The sequence below is a fragment of the Dicentrarchus labrax genome, unplaced genomic scaffold (assembly GCF_905237075.1).
Source record: "Dicentrarchus labrax unplaced genomic scaffold, dlabrax2021, whole genome shotgun sequence".
NCBI lineage: Eukaryota > Metazoa > Chordata > Actinopteri > Moronidae > Dicentrarchus > Dicentrarchus labrax.
Window position 1 is genome coordinate 23,234,446 of NW_026136718.1, and position 18,278 is coordinate 23,252,723.

Sequence of the window (18,278 nt, forward strand, 5' to 3'; positions counted from 1 at the left end):
CTTTTTGGATCATATTGCACCAAATCATTCTGCACAGTGCAGAACCCTAATCACATCACAGTCATGACCCTGTCTGCTCTCCTGTGTAGTATTTGTAGCTAAAACTGCCAAAAGAGTGTTCCTATGACTGCTATTCAGTATAGATTCACATACTGATGTGTCACTGACAGTTGTTATTACATACTGAATAGATATTTGGACATTTTTAGTTCTCCATTTCTTGTCTCTCAGGAGCTGTTGGTCACCATGGAGACAACCTGGTGGAGAAGATTCTGACTGTGCTCGAACCCTTACCTGGTCATGTGACAGACGTACAGGTGGACATGCTGGAGCTCACAAGTCTGCAGCGAACCCCTGACTCCCAGACCACCCTGGCCCCTGGCTGTCTCGCACAGACCCAGTGAGTGCATCTCTGATGATTGTTTTAACCAAAGTTCATTTAGAGAAATATTCATTTTCTTTTTAATTGGTGTCATATATGTACACACAGCTGTTATCACCTAACTGAGAGACTTGGCTTGAAAAGACTTTTATGAGTGGCAATCATTTATTGCATTTCTTTTCAGCCATAATTTGAAACTATATATTTAAAAAAAATCTTAAACATGACCCATTAAACAGAGGAGACACATGAATATTAAGAAAATATGAGTGCACATCATCTATGAAAGAGGTAAATAAAACAAGATAAGTAAAGAATAGAAGCAAAGTAAATTGAATACTTTGGGGGTTTTTGGGGACACTTTTCCTTTTTTTTTTTTTGGGACCAAACGATTAATCAATAATGAAAATAATTGTTAGCTGTGGCCCTACTCTTTACCCCAGTAATAATTACAGTCACAGTCATTCACTCATTCATGCATTCTTTTATAACTTATAGCATAAGATACAGCCAGAGAGAGAGCACAACACACTAGTGGAAGTTTGCAACTTATTGTCCAAATAATTTAATATATATATATTTCTTTTTTTTAAGAATAACAAACCCTGATGTGGCCTGTCTTTGTGGAGTTTGCATGTGCCCCTATGTTCCTGTGTGTGTTTCCACTGAGCGCTCCAATTTCCTCCCAACTTCCCATGTAGGTTAGGTTAATTGGAAACTTTAAATTGCCTCTAGCTGTGAGTGTGGATGTGAGTGTGAACAGTTGTCTGTCTATGTGTGTTATGGTTAAAATCCTTTTTAAGTTTAGTTTAGTTACTCAGGAGCATAGCAAATGTTTTGTTACCCAACTCCCCATGGGATATTTATTCTCTCTGCATGGGATGAATTCTTGTCCACTGAATAGGGATGGGTTTAGACAGCATTTCATGGACTATAAATATAAAAAATATACAGTGTGTACTGTGATTATTTCACTCAGCATCATACCTAAACCAGAGATGAACAAATCTTATTTTACCAACTTGGAACCAGATCCAAAATGGAACTCCTACCACTGACACCCCCACAATATACATTTTTACATACTTTTCCCACCTGGCCAAACACACATATGAACAAACACACACTCACCAGCCCTCAGTGAGTGAGTTGAGTGGCACATGACCAGCATTGTGCCAGTTGCTCAGTGAAGCTTGCCTGTAGTCTTGGCTGTGCAGATGCACGTGTTAGGCGCCTGCGGTGGGGCTGTTGTACATGGCAGGGATTAGTCCTACATCATGTGTTCCACTCCCGCTTTGCCCCTTCATGTGGTTGCAGGAGGAAAAGGCTTTGACTGAGAAGAAGAGTTTTGTGGCCAGAGCTGTCATGCAGTATGTCTGACCATGTTCACAAACGGGCTTACACATACACTGAATACAGCGGAGAGCATTCTAAGCTAGGTGGGAGGTTCTGTTGTAATGGAACCAGTCTTACCCCTTACCCCGTGTTTGGACAGCGTGTACTGTAGCAGATAATACGAGCACAGCAGGGGCAGGTTGCACTGACCCCCGGATGCACCCCCTAATACATGTCTCAAGTCACTGTAGTTCTGAATATCTCAGTTGCACACACAGCTGACTAGCACAGGTTTCAGCAGGCGCTTGGACACAAATAGGCAGATGAAGGAGTGTAGCTGACAGTAATAAGTAATGTGGCATAGGGCTGTGGTTGTATAGAGTACGTGTCTGATTGGGGTCCACAGGATCAGCATTAGTGTTATTGCCTGTGTGCAATCTCGGAGCAGATGGCCCGGTTGAGCCTTATCACAGATATTTAGGAGATTGAAGTGCTGCCGAGGCACAGCAAGAGAGAAGCCTAGAGTTCCCACTTTATTTAACTGCCTTGAAGTGCGCCGCTCACCATAGGCAGAGTTTATGTCAATCACTCCAATATGTTCAAGACAGGGCTCTGCAAATGCATGCTTTAGCGTTAATCTCTCCAAATTCTGCAAAAGATACAAAAACACACATTTCTAAAATGGATTGTTTTCTTTGCGTGATGTGAACTGTGCAAAGCTCTAGGCGCTACTGGCTCTGTGTGGTTTGATTGTCTATATAATAAGTTCCCTCCTACTGTATGTTTATATACCTATGATTTGTTGAGCTATTTTTAGCTCAGACCACAGTGTGTTTTGATGTGTAGACCAGTTCAAGCCTTTAAATATTAGGTGTGTATCTACTTTGGACCTTTTGTATGATATTTCCCTCAGTAATTCCAGGATATTTTTATAGATTACTGTGTCTTAAACATTCTGTGGGTGGTTGTTGATTCTAGCTCTCCTGGCAAGACCCCACACCTACTTTGCAATTATGCTCGTATTGTCTTTCATAACCTGGTGTGAATTCTCCTGATCCTGCAACCTGACTTTCACTCTGTGGTTCTACTAATCATGCCACAGAGAAAGTGTACTTTGTGTGAGTGTGTAGGCGCATACACATGCTTACTTTGCCTGTGCTGGTTTTTGTTACTCCTGCACTTTGGCATTTTTTTTAAAGCCATTAAATTGTGCCAGGATGCACAGCTTGCTGTATATAGAAGGACGTTGAGTGAAAGTGGCAGTGGGAGTGTTCTGTGTGCCTGTGTATGTGTGTTTGTGGTCAGGTACCTTCCAGCACAGTCTGTGTAATTTGCTGTGCTTGGCTGCACAACCCTTGTGATCCTGAGTAGGACATATGAACCCCATTGGCAGAGGGCACCAAGTTTCCCTCAGTCTCAGACTGAACCCTGCACCCCCGTCATCTGGCCGCCTTCGACCTTGATCCTGTGGCGAGAGTGTGTGCATGTGGGCAGAACCGAGTACGGGTGGCCAAGGTGCTCTGGGCCTGCCTCAGGAGCTGCTGAGCTCGAGCCAGGCAGGGTAACCGACCGCACCCTGCCACGAGAAAACACTGCAAGGCTGCCATCCTCTCAAATCTGCCCAACAGCTCCTGCTTGTGTACCACCAGGAAGGAGGGAAAACACCTATTTCTGTCTCAGCTGGGAAATATGAGCATGAATAAAAAGCCATGCACGCTTATTTGAGTGCAGGCTGTATGGGAAAAGTAACAAAACAAGCAGAGATAGTATGGAGAGAGCAAATGACAGACAGCTGAGCACAGCTAACCCTGATTTTACCCCACCAAGAATAAAGAAGGGGAATGGAAACAGGCCACGTTCATTCTATTGTGGTTTGTTAAAGGGTAGGGATTGTTTTACTATACTTACTTATACTTGAAGTCTTTCAAGTGATTTATAGGCTAAACATCAACTCTATTCCAGTGTTACTTACAGTATAGTACAAGTTCCCTTACAGGCCTGCCTATTGAGCATGTTTTCAGGATTACAAGGTCTGTTTGAACAGGATATTGATTCTGGCCAAACATCGCGTTCCTTACAGTGTATTGTGACACAAACTTAATCCTTACAGTAACTGCTTTCCATGTTCCACTCTCAGCACAGTGGAACCTGCAGCTGATGATAAATGTTAGTGTGGAAAATTAATAGCAGTCCTTTTACCGTGTCGGAAGTAGAGACAGTCATTCAATATTCGATTTCTATCTGCTTTGCAGTTAATAGAAATCATAGCTATGTGCTTGCCGTACCTAAGTGAGAACCAATCTGTGCTTCTAGTGTTCAGTATTGCAATAAAGTGTGAAGATAAAATTTAAATAGTCTCAGTTGAATATTTTGAAGTCTTCTCCCACCACTTTAAAGATGAGAACCAACTCTCCCTCTAAGCCATATGCGTCACACAGTTCGGTTGCTTTCATCTAATCATTTATCGCACTGATTTTATCCAGACTACCCTAAAGGTCAGTGATAACTTGAATTATTTGCAAAATTGAGTTCATATCTGTCCATTTTGAGATGCAGGGGTTTAGCCATATCTTAGGATTCAGTGAGCTGACGTGTCCCCTGGTCCATTTCAGATGTTGTGTCTCTGTTTCTTCCGCTGCCTAATTCTTTTTTCCTCTCCAGTGTTAAAGGTATCACATCCTGAAACCCACAGTACATCAATCACATAGATTACTTTCACCTGAACAACTTGTACTTCGTGTTCCCATCAAGACTGAGATAACAAAACCTATTCTGTCTCGTATGCCGTCTTCTACTCTGTCATTCAATTTTCACTAGAGAACATGCTTCTTATTGGAGAAAATGTGCACGTTCATTTTATTCAGTAAGAGGATAAAACACCCCCAAAGATGGCACTCTACATCCTCCAGCCCATCTTCTTCAAAGAACCCCCACTGCTGGCTTTCATTTGAAATTAAAAACGATGCCAAGAGACATCAGTGGAGGAAGAGACTCCCATATCCCCCCCTGTAAAGATCCTTTCATTTCTCAGCTTCTCCCAAAAGAAGATATTATTTTACATGTGCATTTTACAAATCAAGCTGTATGCATTTTACATTTACATATGTTATGTACATATATGTATATAACACATATATAATGTGTATGTTATAATATACACAATTCTACTGTATAAATAACACATACACTTTTACATGTCACACCTCTAGTGTAAATTAAAGGAGATTTCCTACAGTTGTAAAAAACATGGTCGGTAATAACAGATGTATCTCCCCTCCTCTCCTCACTTCCTGCGGAACTCCTCTCCCTCTTTTTCTCTCCATAAATCCGCTAGGTCATTTGACCCCCCTTTGCCAGGACACACAGACACTCAAGGCCAGGTCTGGTTTTGGTCCACCTCTCTCTCTCTCTCATGTACTCATGTACATGGGGATGTTTACAGGAAACCGACAGTGTGTTTTGGCCCATTAAAAACACTCCATAAATTAACTCATTGAGGAATGGGACTGACCTTGCACAATTCTATTAGGCTGGATCTGTTGCACGTAGACCTGTTGGAAAGTACACAGATCATCTGAATCTGAATGCTTTTGCAGTCTGAATTGAGTGTGAAGTTTCGATGCTCTAATATTCACTGGAGAGTACTGCAGTTTGTGGATGTGACTTGTTGCACAGATGCTGACGAACTCCAAGAAATGTGTCAAAATTTTATGAGCTGTGGTCAGTTGTATGATGTTTCTCAGCTGTCCAAGTGAAAGGCTGTGTAGAACTGTAAAATTAAAGCCAATGTCTAGCCATTTGGATAGTTTAGATTTTCTTTGCAGAAATTTAAGATATCTTTGTCCCAGATTTCTGCCACCACTGCAATGCAACTGCTTTCAATTTAATTTCATTTGGGGCGCTCAGAACATTCAAAAATAACTTTTATCAGCATTGTGCCTTTATAGAAACAATAAAACAATTCTAGTTAATTCTCAAATTCAGACACCACAATTTTCATTGGAACATCTTTCTACACTCATTTTCTTTGTCCCTCCTGGTTGACTGCATTTTTAGTGATTTTTTACAGACTGATGGGACACCTGGAAAGAGGTATTGAAACATAATGAAAATTATGTTTGCGCGCAACAAAAAATATTCTATTCACCTCTGTTGTGTTGCAGTGGCAACATAAAATGAAATTAAATGAAAAAGTATGTAATTTCTAACTTGGGGGAACTGATCGTTAAAAGCAGGGATTTCAAACTGACATCCCCTGGGGCCATTTCCATCCCTCCATCCCCCATTCTCCATCCATGTAAAGTAAAAACACAATTCTGTTTTAAAAAAATTATTTAGTTTTTTTTCGCAAAGTAATGTCATATGTGTGCAAAGGGCTGATAAGATGAGAATACATTTTGGACCTTCATTTGTTGTTTGGCTGTGAACGATGCTGATGATGATTTTTACATAAAGAAACTGCTATACATAAGTAAGTTTGATGGCCCCAAGTCAGTGAGTTTGAGACCCCTGCTTATAAGACATTTCATCAATCATATGTATGTACTATGACTCACTTCTGAACCACGTCACAAACACCGAATTTTGAGGTAAATTTGCTTGCTTATGTGTTTGAGTGGGAGTAAAGAAACACTGAAATGTGTGTGCACATGTACGCATTTATATTCGACTCAGGGATGAGGGGCCCACAGGATGGGGAGTAAATTTAAGAAATCCTGAGTCAGAACAGTTGGAACAATTCTTTTCTGCTGGATCATACACTTCCAGGAATACTAACCCCCTCCTCACCCCATTAATGACCTGGACACATTCAGAGGTATTTCATCACTTTTAATGGGTACATATGTGTTAATTTTTTCACGTGTTATACACATCTTCCTTTAAGTTACAGTATTAGATGCTTAACTGCCTTTTAATGGTACGGCACTCATTACACATCTAGTGGAATTTAGTCTGGGCACAAACACCCACACACTCCAAACACACACCCACTCAGCCTGTCCAAGCAGGACATCCACTATGGTGCACACAAGTCAAGTGCAAGAGTGCCCCCTTCAGTCTGTATCTAGCATCCTTTTCAACAGACAGAGCCACACTGCACTTAACGCTCGCAGATGACCAAGCACACGTGGCCCACACACCCAGCCCCTCCCTCTTTCTCTTCCATAGTAGAGTAGTTACTCAACAGAGTTCCTGGCTGGCCAGTCTCACACTCTGCCGATATAAACCTTACCCCTCACCCCTCGCTCCAGCTGAAACCCACACCTTGGTCTGACCAAATGGCACAGGGACAGTGTCAGGGGGAGTGGGCCATTTGGGGGGCAGGGAGGGGGAGAGCGGGTTGTTGTGGGGGAAAAAGCTAAATTAGAACCATATTTCATCCACACTCTACCGAGGCTCTCCGTCTTTCAAGAACACACACGGATGCACAAGGCTTGTATGCAAACATATACAGATGCATGTGCACGCATACAAACACACACATGGCTTGCCAAGTCACACTATTGGTATTTCAGCCATGACAAGTATGTGGAACTTCACGGTTTGCGTAATCGTAGCCATTCTAATACTTCATCAAGTGCGTGGGAGTTGTTTTCTGAAGGATTAAGAGAAGTGTTTTCCAGAAATTACATAACAACGTCATAACTCTTGACCAATTGCTGCAAAGCTCTACCTTGTATTCATGTCTCAATCACAACTCAAGCAAACCATGAGATTGTAATTAAATGTCATTTATTTATTTATTTATTTTACTGTATCAGTTTTTACATTAGACTCTTGTCCTTGGGTGAGTCGTGTTTGCCGGTCTTTGTGTCTGGTTCTAGTGTGAAGATGGCGGGCGTCCCAGTGTGAGCCCCTCTCCTCCCCATCTAGCCCCAGCCCAAGGTCTGGAACAGATTACATCTGATATTAAACACATGGCAGCAGTTAGAAAGGAGAAAAGGCGAGAGGAGAAAAAAGTTTAAAAAAAAAGAAAAGAAAAACAGAGTGGATTTGTCAACGAGCTCCCTCCTACCTTCCCTCTCTCCGTCCTGAGCCCCTTTTCTCTCTTTGTGTCTGTCTTGCTTCAGTTTCTGGTCACTCCTAAGAGGACGGGGAAAATCACCGCTCATGTCAGTCTAGCCGTCAAAGGGACAGAGATGTAGCTATTGATGCCCTTTTATCCAGCAGACAAAGTGTCAGTGCCTTTTAACAGGGCAAGAAATCAGAGAGTAGACCAATGGAGACAGAGATATACAACATGTTCGTAACTTGAATTCAGATATAAGAGACATTTTAGAAGAAAAAGTGTCGCTCTCTGTGAAGCTATTGATGATGAAATGCCTCAGTGACACTCTTTTGATTCTTTCATGGAAAGACTTGAAGCTGTTTCCACTGCTCATGGCAGATGGTAATAGTCTTACACACATGCCTTGTCCTCAATCTCCCATTAGGGATGTGGATCAGTGTGTTTCATAACCTAGCGGATAATGAGACGAGGGACTGAGATGGTATCTAGAGGAGTCTTGGTCTCCAGACTTGTTTTGCCACTGATGTAAGGACAGCACTGATCAATCCAGAGAAATGTTGGAATACAGACATTTGAGGTGGATTGAGAACATTCCTGCTGTTCCCTTTGCTAATTTCAGCTTTTTCCTGTGAGGGGTCCCATAGGGGAGTCACCACTCCCAAACCAGCAGGCTCTCTATCACTGAGACGAGCACCCAATCACGTCCGTGTTGTCCTTTGGTGTTTATACAACACAAGTCCTTCATGCTCTGAACAAATGGCAGGAGCAGCAACAGTTGCTCAGCTTGTTAGTGCTGAAAATCACTTTACATCTTCTACTACAGTGTTTTTCCCCTCTTATGAATAAATTGCCTTTTTGATTGTTTTACCTACCAGGTCAACTGCAGCACAGTCACTATGGGAGGCCATGCTGACCAATAAACATAAAGAGGGGGTGATGGAGGTCCGTCGGCAACTAGTGGAAACAGCCAGCAAGGAGAAGCTGCCAATCAAGATGAGCATGGGTAAGAAACAGAATGTCGCACATGGAACAAAATGCAATCTTGTTTCCCATTTAAAAAAATAAAATTTTATTTTAAAAAAGCACAAATTCACACCAAACACAGGAAATAAAAATGAATGAACATTATGAAATAGCATCATGGGTAAAAACAAAGATTCTTAAAGAGAAAAGGTGTGTGTGAACGCTATAGTGTTTTGGAGGAGAACCATAGAGCATCCTACAGAGATCCAACTTCTCTGTGTTGCCCCGTATTTGCCCATGTGGCCACAGAGGAAATCTGAACCACATGTTGGCTCTATTCCACTCACTCACACAGACACACACACACACGTGCACGCTGCTTTTGAAAACTTTTGTTGTTTGTTAATGAAGCGAGGGATAAAAATATGTGTAGGCACGCAAAAAAAAGTCATTACATGCACAAGTACACAGTGCCCTCATGCACGTTCACCTTCATGCTACCCTCTGACTCACATAGGTAATTGTACTGCGCACACACATGCACACACACACACACAGCTAATATGCATGTTAGCATCTGGCAGAAAAGGGTTGGGGTTAAAAGGGAGGGGCAGTGTGGTCCCTCAGCTCCTATAATCTGTGAGGTAAAGAAGGTCTTGTCTCTTAACAAGCAGGTTGTAATATGTTGGAGGTCACACACACACATACACACACACCCCACACACTCTGCCAGGCATCTGCATACACACAGAGGTTTTCTTTCACACATTTGTGCTAAACAGCAGACCTTCTAATTCTGGATGGCTGCTTCACTCTGGCTGGATTCATTTAGAAAAATGCACAACAACAGGAGTTCAAGCTGCAGAAATAGAAGGAATAAAAAGATGGAGAGTGACTGTAAAAGCAAGAAAGTATGAAGAAGGTGTAGCGTAAGTTGCTCCCGCCTGCTGACTGACAGTCTGTTGACTTAATGTCTTCCCTGAGAGAAAGAATAAGAGAAAAGCAAGGAGAGAAGCGGGCACAGCCAGACTCCTCACACACTGAACCCTTATACCCCACTGGCAGAGGACCAGATTCCACGAAGCCCCCTGAGCTCCTCAGCGCACCCCCACACAGTTCCCATCCTGCCCACCAGCACCACCAGCAGCGTTCTCAATCCATCATGCTCTGCTCATATGAGACCAAGCTAAACCCGGTAACACAAAACGCTTAGCATTAATACCTATCTGCTGTCTCAGTGCCCGCTCACTCGCAGAATTTTCCACTCGCACCCCAACACACTCTCACTCTGGTTGGTTTTTGCAGATCAGTGGAGGAAAATACTGTATCAGGATCCTCCAGGCCCTGCATTCTCACATACACACTAACCCAACTTGGCGTGTTTTCATCTCAACAGGATAAGATCATCCAGAGAGAGACAGAAAAAATAATCAATTTCTTAGAGCCTGAGTATGACCCGTCAGGTTTCTCATAGCACAATTGGATGATGAAATTCCCTTGCTGTGTGTGTGTGTGTGTGTGTGTGTGTGTGTGTGTGTGTGTGTGTGTGTGTGTGTGTGTGTGTGTGTGTGTGTGTGTGTGTGTGTGTGTGTGTGTGTGTGTGTGTGTGTGTGTGTGTGTGTGTGTGGTTGTGCAGAGTCCAGTGTTTATCTTGGGTGTTTTTGCTCTTAGCAGGGAATTAGTTAGACAGCTTTGGTTTCATCGTCCATAAATGTGTGTTTATCTGTTCATCTGCGTGTGTGTGTATGTATGTATGTATGCATGCATATGTGTGCGTCACATGGTTATACAGTTTGTGTATATATTATGTTCACTGATACTGCAGTGTAAATGAGATGTGTTGACGGGGCCTTTCTTCCTGTGGTGCAGTCCTTTAACAGCAGAGAGGAGTGAGACTCAAGCAGACAATTGATTGCATTCATCATTTCAGGCAGTGAGATTAGGGAGAGTGTAATATGAAAATAGTTTTAAATAAGTATTCATATTTTTTACTGTATGATCTTTCCCTTTTTATCTTAATTTAAGATATTTTTTTAATTTAGACAGTCAGAATGTGTTGTATTAAATGGCAAAAGGGCTTTGCACACACTAATTGATTAATGGCTTTCTTTCCGTTTTATTAATAAATATAATTCTGTAATTTATTAGGACAAATGGAACGCAACTTTTGGGGCCTTAAAAGTTTTTTCTCAACTTTCAACAAGCAAATGAATGAAAATATTATCATAATGTCTGGCCATTTATTTCAGTGGAAAACCGCAATAATTACAGTAGCAGACTGTCAACAACAATGACAACATAGATTAACAAATGTGTTTTAGTTGGATCATGTAAATCATGAAACAACTTAAAGGGTCTCTGTTACATTATGACACTTCCAGTCCAAACCTCTCAATCACATTCTCAACGTTTTTGTTATTGTTTTGTAAGAACAGAAAACGAAACAACAGTATGAATACAAGAACAGGTCTCTAATCAGATCAGATGTTATTTGTGATGATTAAAACTTGGTCTTTTGGATGTGCTATTGTGCTGTTTTGAACTGTGTCACAAAAACATGCTTTATACATTGAATACAATGTGCAGCAATGTCAGTTAGTCACCCAGTTCCACAGGTTGAATCACCCTTGGTGACCCTTCCTCTAGCTCCAACGTAAGATTTAAATACGTTTTGCTGCGTGTCATCCCCTCTCTCTCTGCCCCCCTTTCCTGTCTGCCTTCAGCTGTCACTATAATAAAGGCAATAAAAGCCCAAAAAATATACTTAAAAAAAAAAAAAAGAATACAAGTCCAGTAACAGAACTAAATCATTCTTGGCCCCTGCCCTTTTTTGCATTATTCAGGACTTTGATCATGGCCGAGCTTCAATTGCCACTTCTGCACATCAGGCTAAAATGGGCAGCAGCTCAAACTGTTTATAGCATGGGACTGAAAATGTGATTTGTTTTATGGCTGGTCCTGCAATAAAAGCAATTAAAATGGCCCAAAGGTTCAAGTTTCTACTATCATCTTAGGTGAAGCGACAAGGACTGCAGTATTTTATATACCTGAAGACCGCTGGGCGTAGGGCACCAGTGAACAGAACTAAGAACAGAACAGAAATATGCTGATTGACTTGACCACAGTTTAAACTGTAATATAAAAACTGGCTGGTGTTTTCAGACACCAGAAATTAATGGTGTATCTTTCAAGTCAGTGAAATGAACGGAAAAACACAATAGGCCTACAATGTATAATTAAAAACTAAAGCTGGTATGGAAAAGTCCATTAAAGGCAAGTACAGTGTACAGTCTTAAATTATTAGAGGCTGAAATCAAGAACCTTTCCAGCACTGCTGTTAATGTAGAAACACCGTAGTCTGAAACCATAGCTCAGCTGACAGATCATCTCCCTGAGATTCATTTTGCATCTGGCAACAAGATGCTTGAGGAATCGCAGAACTGTTTTGAGGGAAGTTTAGTGGCATAGATAAGAGCTGAGGCTTAGCCAGCGCTGTTTGATTGTGTAATCGAGAACAGGCTTTTGTATGGCTTTCTTGTCTTAAGTTCTTCTTTCTGTTTTTTCCAATGTCTTACATTTTCTCACTCAGTCTCATATGATCTACCCAAGCTGTAAAGTCTGATTATATTTGGCCTACAGTGTGCCATTCTTTGGTTGCCTATTCTTGGGTGAAATTATGCTTGGCACTTGCTTTGGACGTATTTCCTGGTTCTGTGCTGAATTATGGTTGGCACATCAAACTTAGCGAACCTTAGTTATAATGCCAGGATTTTATGGCTGGATATGTTCACAATAGAGCTTTTCAGGATTTTGAATGTCTGGACTGAAGCTTATTCTTCAAAAATACTTTAATTTCAGCAAGAAACTTAATTCTCTCTTATAGACAATTGCTTCATAATACCCATACAGTGAATGTCACACAGCACACTGACTCTTTCAGTTCAGCTTGGAAACTAGTTTCCCAACAGGCGGGCAGGAATGTATTTTGTTGTCAGGTCTACTTATCAGCTTCCAAGAAAATTAGTTTTTTTGTTAGTAGCTTCCCTGGATGATTCTCTCCATTATTCTTTCTGAAAATATTTTTTTTATCCAAAAAAGAATTTTTGTTATCCAAAAAAATATATTGTTTTTACATTTGTTAAGTGCCATGACTCCATATTGTATCTAGTATTCTGAAGCTTTCTGCTCAATTTTTGTGTCCTGCCTGTCTGTTTCTCTTCTAGTCATGTGTTTGGCCCCGCTAAAGAAAACATTGGCCATGTAGTCCAACAGGAAATACTCCCACATCTGGTGCTGGTTCAGAACATCAACATGAAGAAGTAGGCTTTATGGGGAGTTAATGTGTGCCCTCGCTCTATCCCAGCCCCTGACACAGCCCCTCGTACCTCCAGGCCACCCTGCACATCCCCCTTCTAGCTCCTTACACGCTTTACGCTGCTCTTCCTGTGTCCCTGTGAATCTTCGCGGGAGGGGCGTGGGGGGAGACAGAGGGTCCCAAACAGTGTGAGGAGTCTAGTCTCTCTCTGCTGCCTCTATAAATGTCTGATATCACTCACACTGTTATCACACACATAACAGGCTCTCAGGAGCTCTTATCAGTGTTGCTGACCCATACACAGTGATGTTTAGTCATATACTCCACCTGAAGCTTGCACATACAAAGAATATTGCTTCCTAACTGGCTCAGCCAAACACGCATATACACTCTGCACAGCCCTATTGCTTTTTCTCCCAGCCTGTGGGGTTCTTGCTCATTAAGATAATATTACAGTCTGTTTTGGTATCAGTCATTCCCCTCTGCCCTAAGCTGAGTGTATGATAGTTATTAAAACGGCTGTTATGCTTGGAAAAAGGTTGTCTATTTATTCAGTTTCCACACTCCGCTCTTCCCATCAGGAGGAATAACTATGTGTGTGTCCCTTGCAGCTTTGTACATTTTTTATTTATTTACCAGATGGCACACATAAGAGCATTAGGCCAACAGTCAGAGTACATTTGTGGATTACACATACTGTATGATGTATTTTGACCAATATTAATTGATACATTTGTGATGGCTCTAAATTTCTCCCCAGATAATAACAGCATCTTCTTCCCCCCTCTCAGGCCGTGTGACCCCCGAGCAGCTTTGCTCCTACGTGCAGCTGTTCCGGAGCAGTTGGGGGTCACTAGAGAATCACTGCGGGGTGCTCCAGCTGGGCCTTGCCACGGCCCAAACACTCCGCCACCCCAGCCTGCCCCGCTGGGATGCCTGTCTGGCGTTCGAGAGGCTGCTGCTGCAGGTCCGTACTCATCTTACACAAACCTATTATCCATATGTGTTACACGCGATGAAAAGTGAAAAGCCTCCTCTCAGAATGGGATATTCTCCGCTTAAACAATGTGATACCAGCTGTGGCAGAAAGACTTTTTTAACTGCAAAACAACATTTCAGATGCAATCAATTCTTTTTTTTGTAATATTAAGGAACATGGCTCAAATAACTTAAATGTCCAGTGTGTAACATTTCGGAGGATCTGTGGGCAGAAATATAATATTCAGAGGTATGTTTTCATTAGTATAAAGTCACTTAAAAATAGGAATCATTGTGTTTTTATTACCTTAGAATGAAGTTTATATCTACAGATGTCACGCGTTGCCTTTCATGTAGGCCGCCATGTTTAACTGCCATGTTTCTACAGTAGCCAAGAGCGGACAAACCAAACACTGGTCCACTATGCAACTTATACACATTTGATGAAGAAACTTGCAGCCACCAGTGTACATACACTGAGAATGGATTTTACAACAAACAAACAAACAAAAGTTGTATATTCATAGCTTCTGGAATTTTAAATGAGGTCTTGAGTCCAAATGAGTCTTTTAATGTGGAATTATACATTTTTTACAGAAAATAAAACACATCAGACACATTATTGTTCCAGGCAGACTATTTGTATATAGGTCTTAATACGTGACTGGAGGGGATCGTTAAAGAATTCACACGTTGTTTTAAAATTATATCCTAAGCAATGTAACATTGACAGAGTTAAGTAGAAAAAATGCACATTCATTGGCAATTTGTAATTAACTTGGTAATTATTCTTTCACATCTTTGCCTTCGGGTAAATATTTTATTACCAAAGCTCAGCAGGTAAGGGGGTGCTTGTGGTTCACTAGATGGTGGCCAGAATGTTGTGTTAAACTGACAGAGACAGGAAAAAACGCAGATTCCTCTCCTTCATAAACAAGGTCAGTTGTGTTTGTAGGGAAAACATTCGGATCCAGTAAACACTGCAAAAATGCCAGATTTCCATCATGTTGTTTAGAGGCTATTTAGTTCAGAGAAGGAAGAGGTCTAGTTTACAGGGGTGGACGTAGGCGGATGTGCACGTTTGTTTGACTGTGGAAAGGTCATAGAGCAAGTCTGATGAAGAGACAGTGACAGAGGGCAAAGTGTAAGAATAAATCAAAAGCCAGACCAGCCAGTCATCAGTTGTTTACATCAGCTCCTTAGCCGTGATCAGCGGATATTTTAGGAAATATCTTACACACAGCACCGAGCTAAATGGCGCCATACTCTGCACCATGAGCTAACTAATACGAAAGCCATTTCCTCCTTCTCTTACCTTGCTATTTTCATTGAGTCTCTTTATATTCCTGAAGCTGTAAAGCAAGCAGTAGGACAGCAGTATTTAGGAACTTATTAAACTAAATCACGGAAAAATAAAACAAGCTCGCAGCAGTGCCCCATGCCAAATTGGAATTTGAAAACAACCTCATAAACCTTGGTCCTCAGCTGGGGCCATCGTTGCTTTATTAAATAAAGGAAGAAGACTTTAGGGCTTATATTTCCAGTATCCATTTGCTTCATGACTCCACTTTGATCCACTCCCCCATGGTCGTGTACCATACCTGGATTTTTCAAAGTACAACTTTCTCACCACTGGTTTTTTGTTTCGGTCTCATGACTACAGGGCTTTTTGGTGGACAGGTGGAACTGGGTCTCGTTAAACTGATGACTGGTTAATAATGACTGTTATTGTGTTCAGCATTAGGATGGTATATATAGCACTTGGCCCAGGTTCAAAATGACTTTCTTCAAGAATCAAATCTCACAATCAGGCCTTGAGCATGATGTGAGAGTTGGTGTTTGCAATCAAAACGGGCCTGAGTTTTATTGAGGTATTAAGGGAAATGAGTTGTGTGTCCTCTGTGCCCCCTCTGTTTATTTAATTTCCATGTGAGGTTTTTTTTTGTTGCTTTGGCTCAACATGGACAGAGTGAAGTTAATTACATTACAAAATGGCGGGATGAAATGCCTTTCAGCTCTGGCTGGCGGTTGGCCTGTGTTTGCTCTGCCTGAGTGTGTGAGGGCTGCTGTGGGTACGACTGGGCAGAGCTGGACGCTCCATTGCTGGTGGGCAGTGTGAGTTCATTCAGGCCAACTCCTCCGTGGTGCATTGGGGCCTTAGAGTGGGCAGTAGCCGTTTTGAGGCAAAGGGCCTTTGAGTTCAGGGCCTAGTTTATGCCTTACCCACAGTTACACACACACTTTGTATAAAATACAGTCTAATAGCTACTTTGCAAACTAGACGACATTTCCTGAACAGCAGTGTAGTGTTTTGCTCGTGAGGTAATGCTTAAATATGCTGTAACACATAAAAAGCTCTTTGGAAGTTAACTGTGTTTTTTCAGATTTTTCAATGACAGTCTTTACTTGAAATGCAATATAACTGGCTGTGAGGGTCTTGCAGCTGGGAGGTTAATACGATTGTGGCACAGATGTGGTTATGTGCATTGATATGTTAGTTGGATATAGTATAGATAGTTGATATAAATGTGCTTAGTCTGATACTTACTGTTGACTGCTGGATTTATTACCTCCCCAATATAGTACTTATATTTGTGTGAGGTTTCCAGATATCTTCTTGGCTGGCAATGCCACCCTGCCTACACCTATACCCATTACCCTCCTCCCTCGCTGCCTTGGGCCCTGGCAGTCTGGCATGTAACCGGGTTTTGGCCTGAATGGCCCAGATTGAGCAGGCTTGGTCCAGCTCCAGCCCGCAGTTACAGAATGTGTATGCTAGACGTGTTCAGTCCTGGACAGGGGTGGTGCAGCCAAGGCAAAACTCAACAGACCCACTCTTTCACCACTTCCCAGAACATCACAGGCACACTACGTTCCCATCAACGGCCCAGTCAGAGCCTCTACCTCACCAAACTAAACATGTACACTACTACTGTACATCTCTCCCAAAGAGAGTTGAATTGGGACAAGTTGCATTTTTGTAATGACAGACTTTTTAAGGCTAGTGTTGTCTTTTGAACGTGCTCAAGCCTTACTGCTGATCACATCACTGAACATGGTAGTGATGACAGCAATGCAGTAGAGAGGAGCTAACCTCTCTCACCCTGGCCTGTTGCTTTACTCTGCTGGGATTACCAGGGCATGCCTCTGCAAACATTCAAGCTCCGAGTTATTACTGGTCACAGCACTGCTCAGACAGAAAGCTGCACTAGGCTGTATGTCCCGTTCTCCCATGAGTCACTCAAACTGCCTGCCTGGTCCTTATCTCTGTGTTGTGTTTTAATTAGACTTGTCTTTTAGTCTGAAATATGTAAGTTAATATCAAGCTATGAACTCAAACTCAATGCCCTTGACATTCACGTATAGAAGTGAAACTCCATAGCCAACAAACAATGTATGTACAATAGAAGTTTGTCATTTGCCCTCATAATGTAACTTCACACAAGATAAAAATACATGTCTCGTTCTGAAATGGTTAGCATCTACAGGAATATGAAAAAAAAAATGGTTTACCAGGACAACCAATTAGAGGTCTTTGCTGGTGCACTTAGTAACCAAGACATGACAACAGATCTGGTATGACCTGTATCCAAATTACTAATCCCATTGTAATGCCACAAGTCCGGGATCTGGGTGTCAGTATAAAATTGTGACCAGTGTTGGGCTAGTAACTCAAACAATTTAATGTGTTACTCCTTTCTTATTACTCATTTACTAATATTGATAAAATCTGGTAAGAATATATCTGGAGAGTGAGAACTGTCAAGCTCAAGAAGAACTACATGTAATGCTACTCTTTTCAACTGCAGCTGCTCCTTAATTGGAGGATCATCAGGCTGCTGCCATTGTTGGTGTTCTCTCTATATTTGGGTCTTTTTTGGGTTGAGCACATTTTGGTTCAAGTCTAATTATCGTCAGTTCTATTTGGATGAGGTCTAAATGTCCTTGGGTCCCCTTTGGATCGGTCTCTTTTTTTGAAATATAATATATGTGAGTCAGGTTTTAGTAAGTTTTCCCTGGCTTATTTCAAGTCCAAAGTCTTCAACGGGTGAGGACTTCTTCCACCTTAATCTACTGAGCAATCCTGCAGTTTGTACTGCTGTGTTATGTATAATTCTTCAAGATGACTCCTGAGGCTTTTTTTCAGTTGTTTTGCTCTGTTGCAGTGTGTCTTTCTGTCATTGTCAGTGAATATACAGCCAGTTTGGAGCCTGGTGACCCACATACTCCATTAACCCCCCCAGTACAGTGTCAGTGTGTGCATGACCCTTCACCTCTATCCCTTGACCCCACCC

General features: G+C 41.8%; 1 protein-coding gene across 1 annotated transcript in view; it reads left to right on the forward strand.

The window, feature by feature from the left end:
* The window catches only part of scfd2 (sec1 family domain containing 2), an 83,509-nt gene that overhangs the window by 937 nt on the left and 64,294 nt on the right, over positions 1 to 18,278 (forward strand). The window contains exons 2-4 of the mRNA XM_051376289.1: positions 232 to 400; positions 8,603 to 8,730; positions 13,797 to 13,972. Coding sequence (XP_051232249.1) covers positions 232 to 400; positions 8,603 to 8,730; positions 13,797 to 13,972 — 473 coding nt within the window. The remainder of the gene's footprint in view (positions 1 to 231; positions 401 to 8,602; positions 8,731 to 13,796; positions 13,973 to 18,278) is intronic.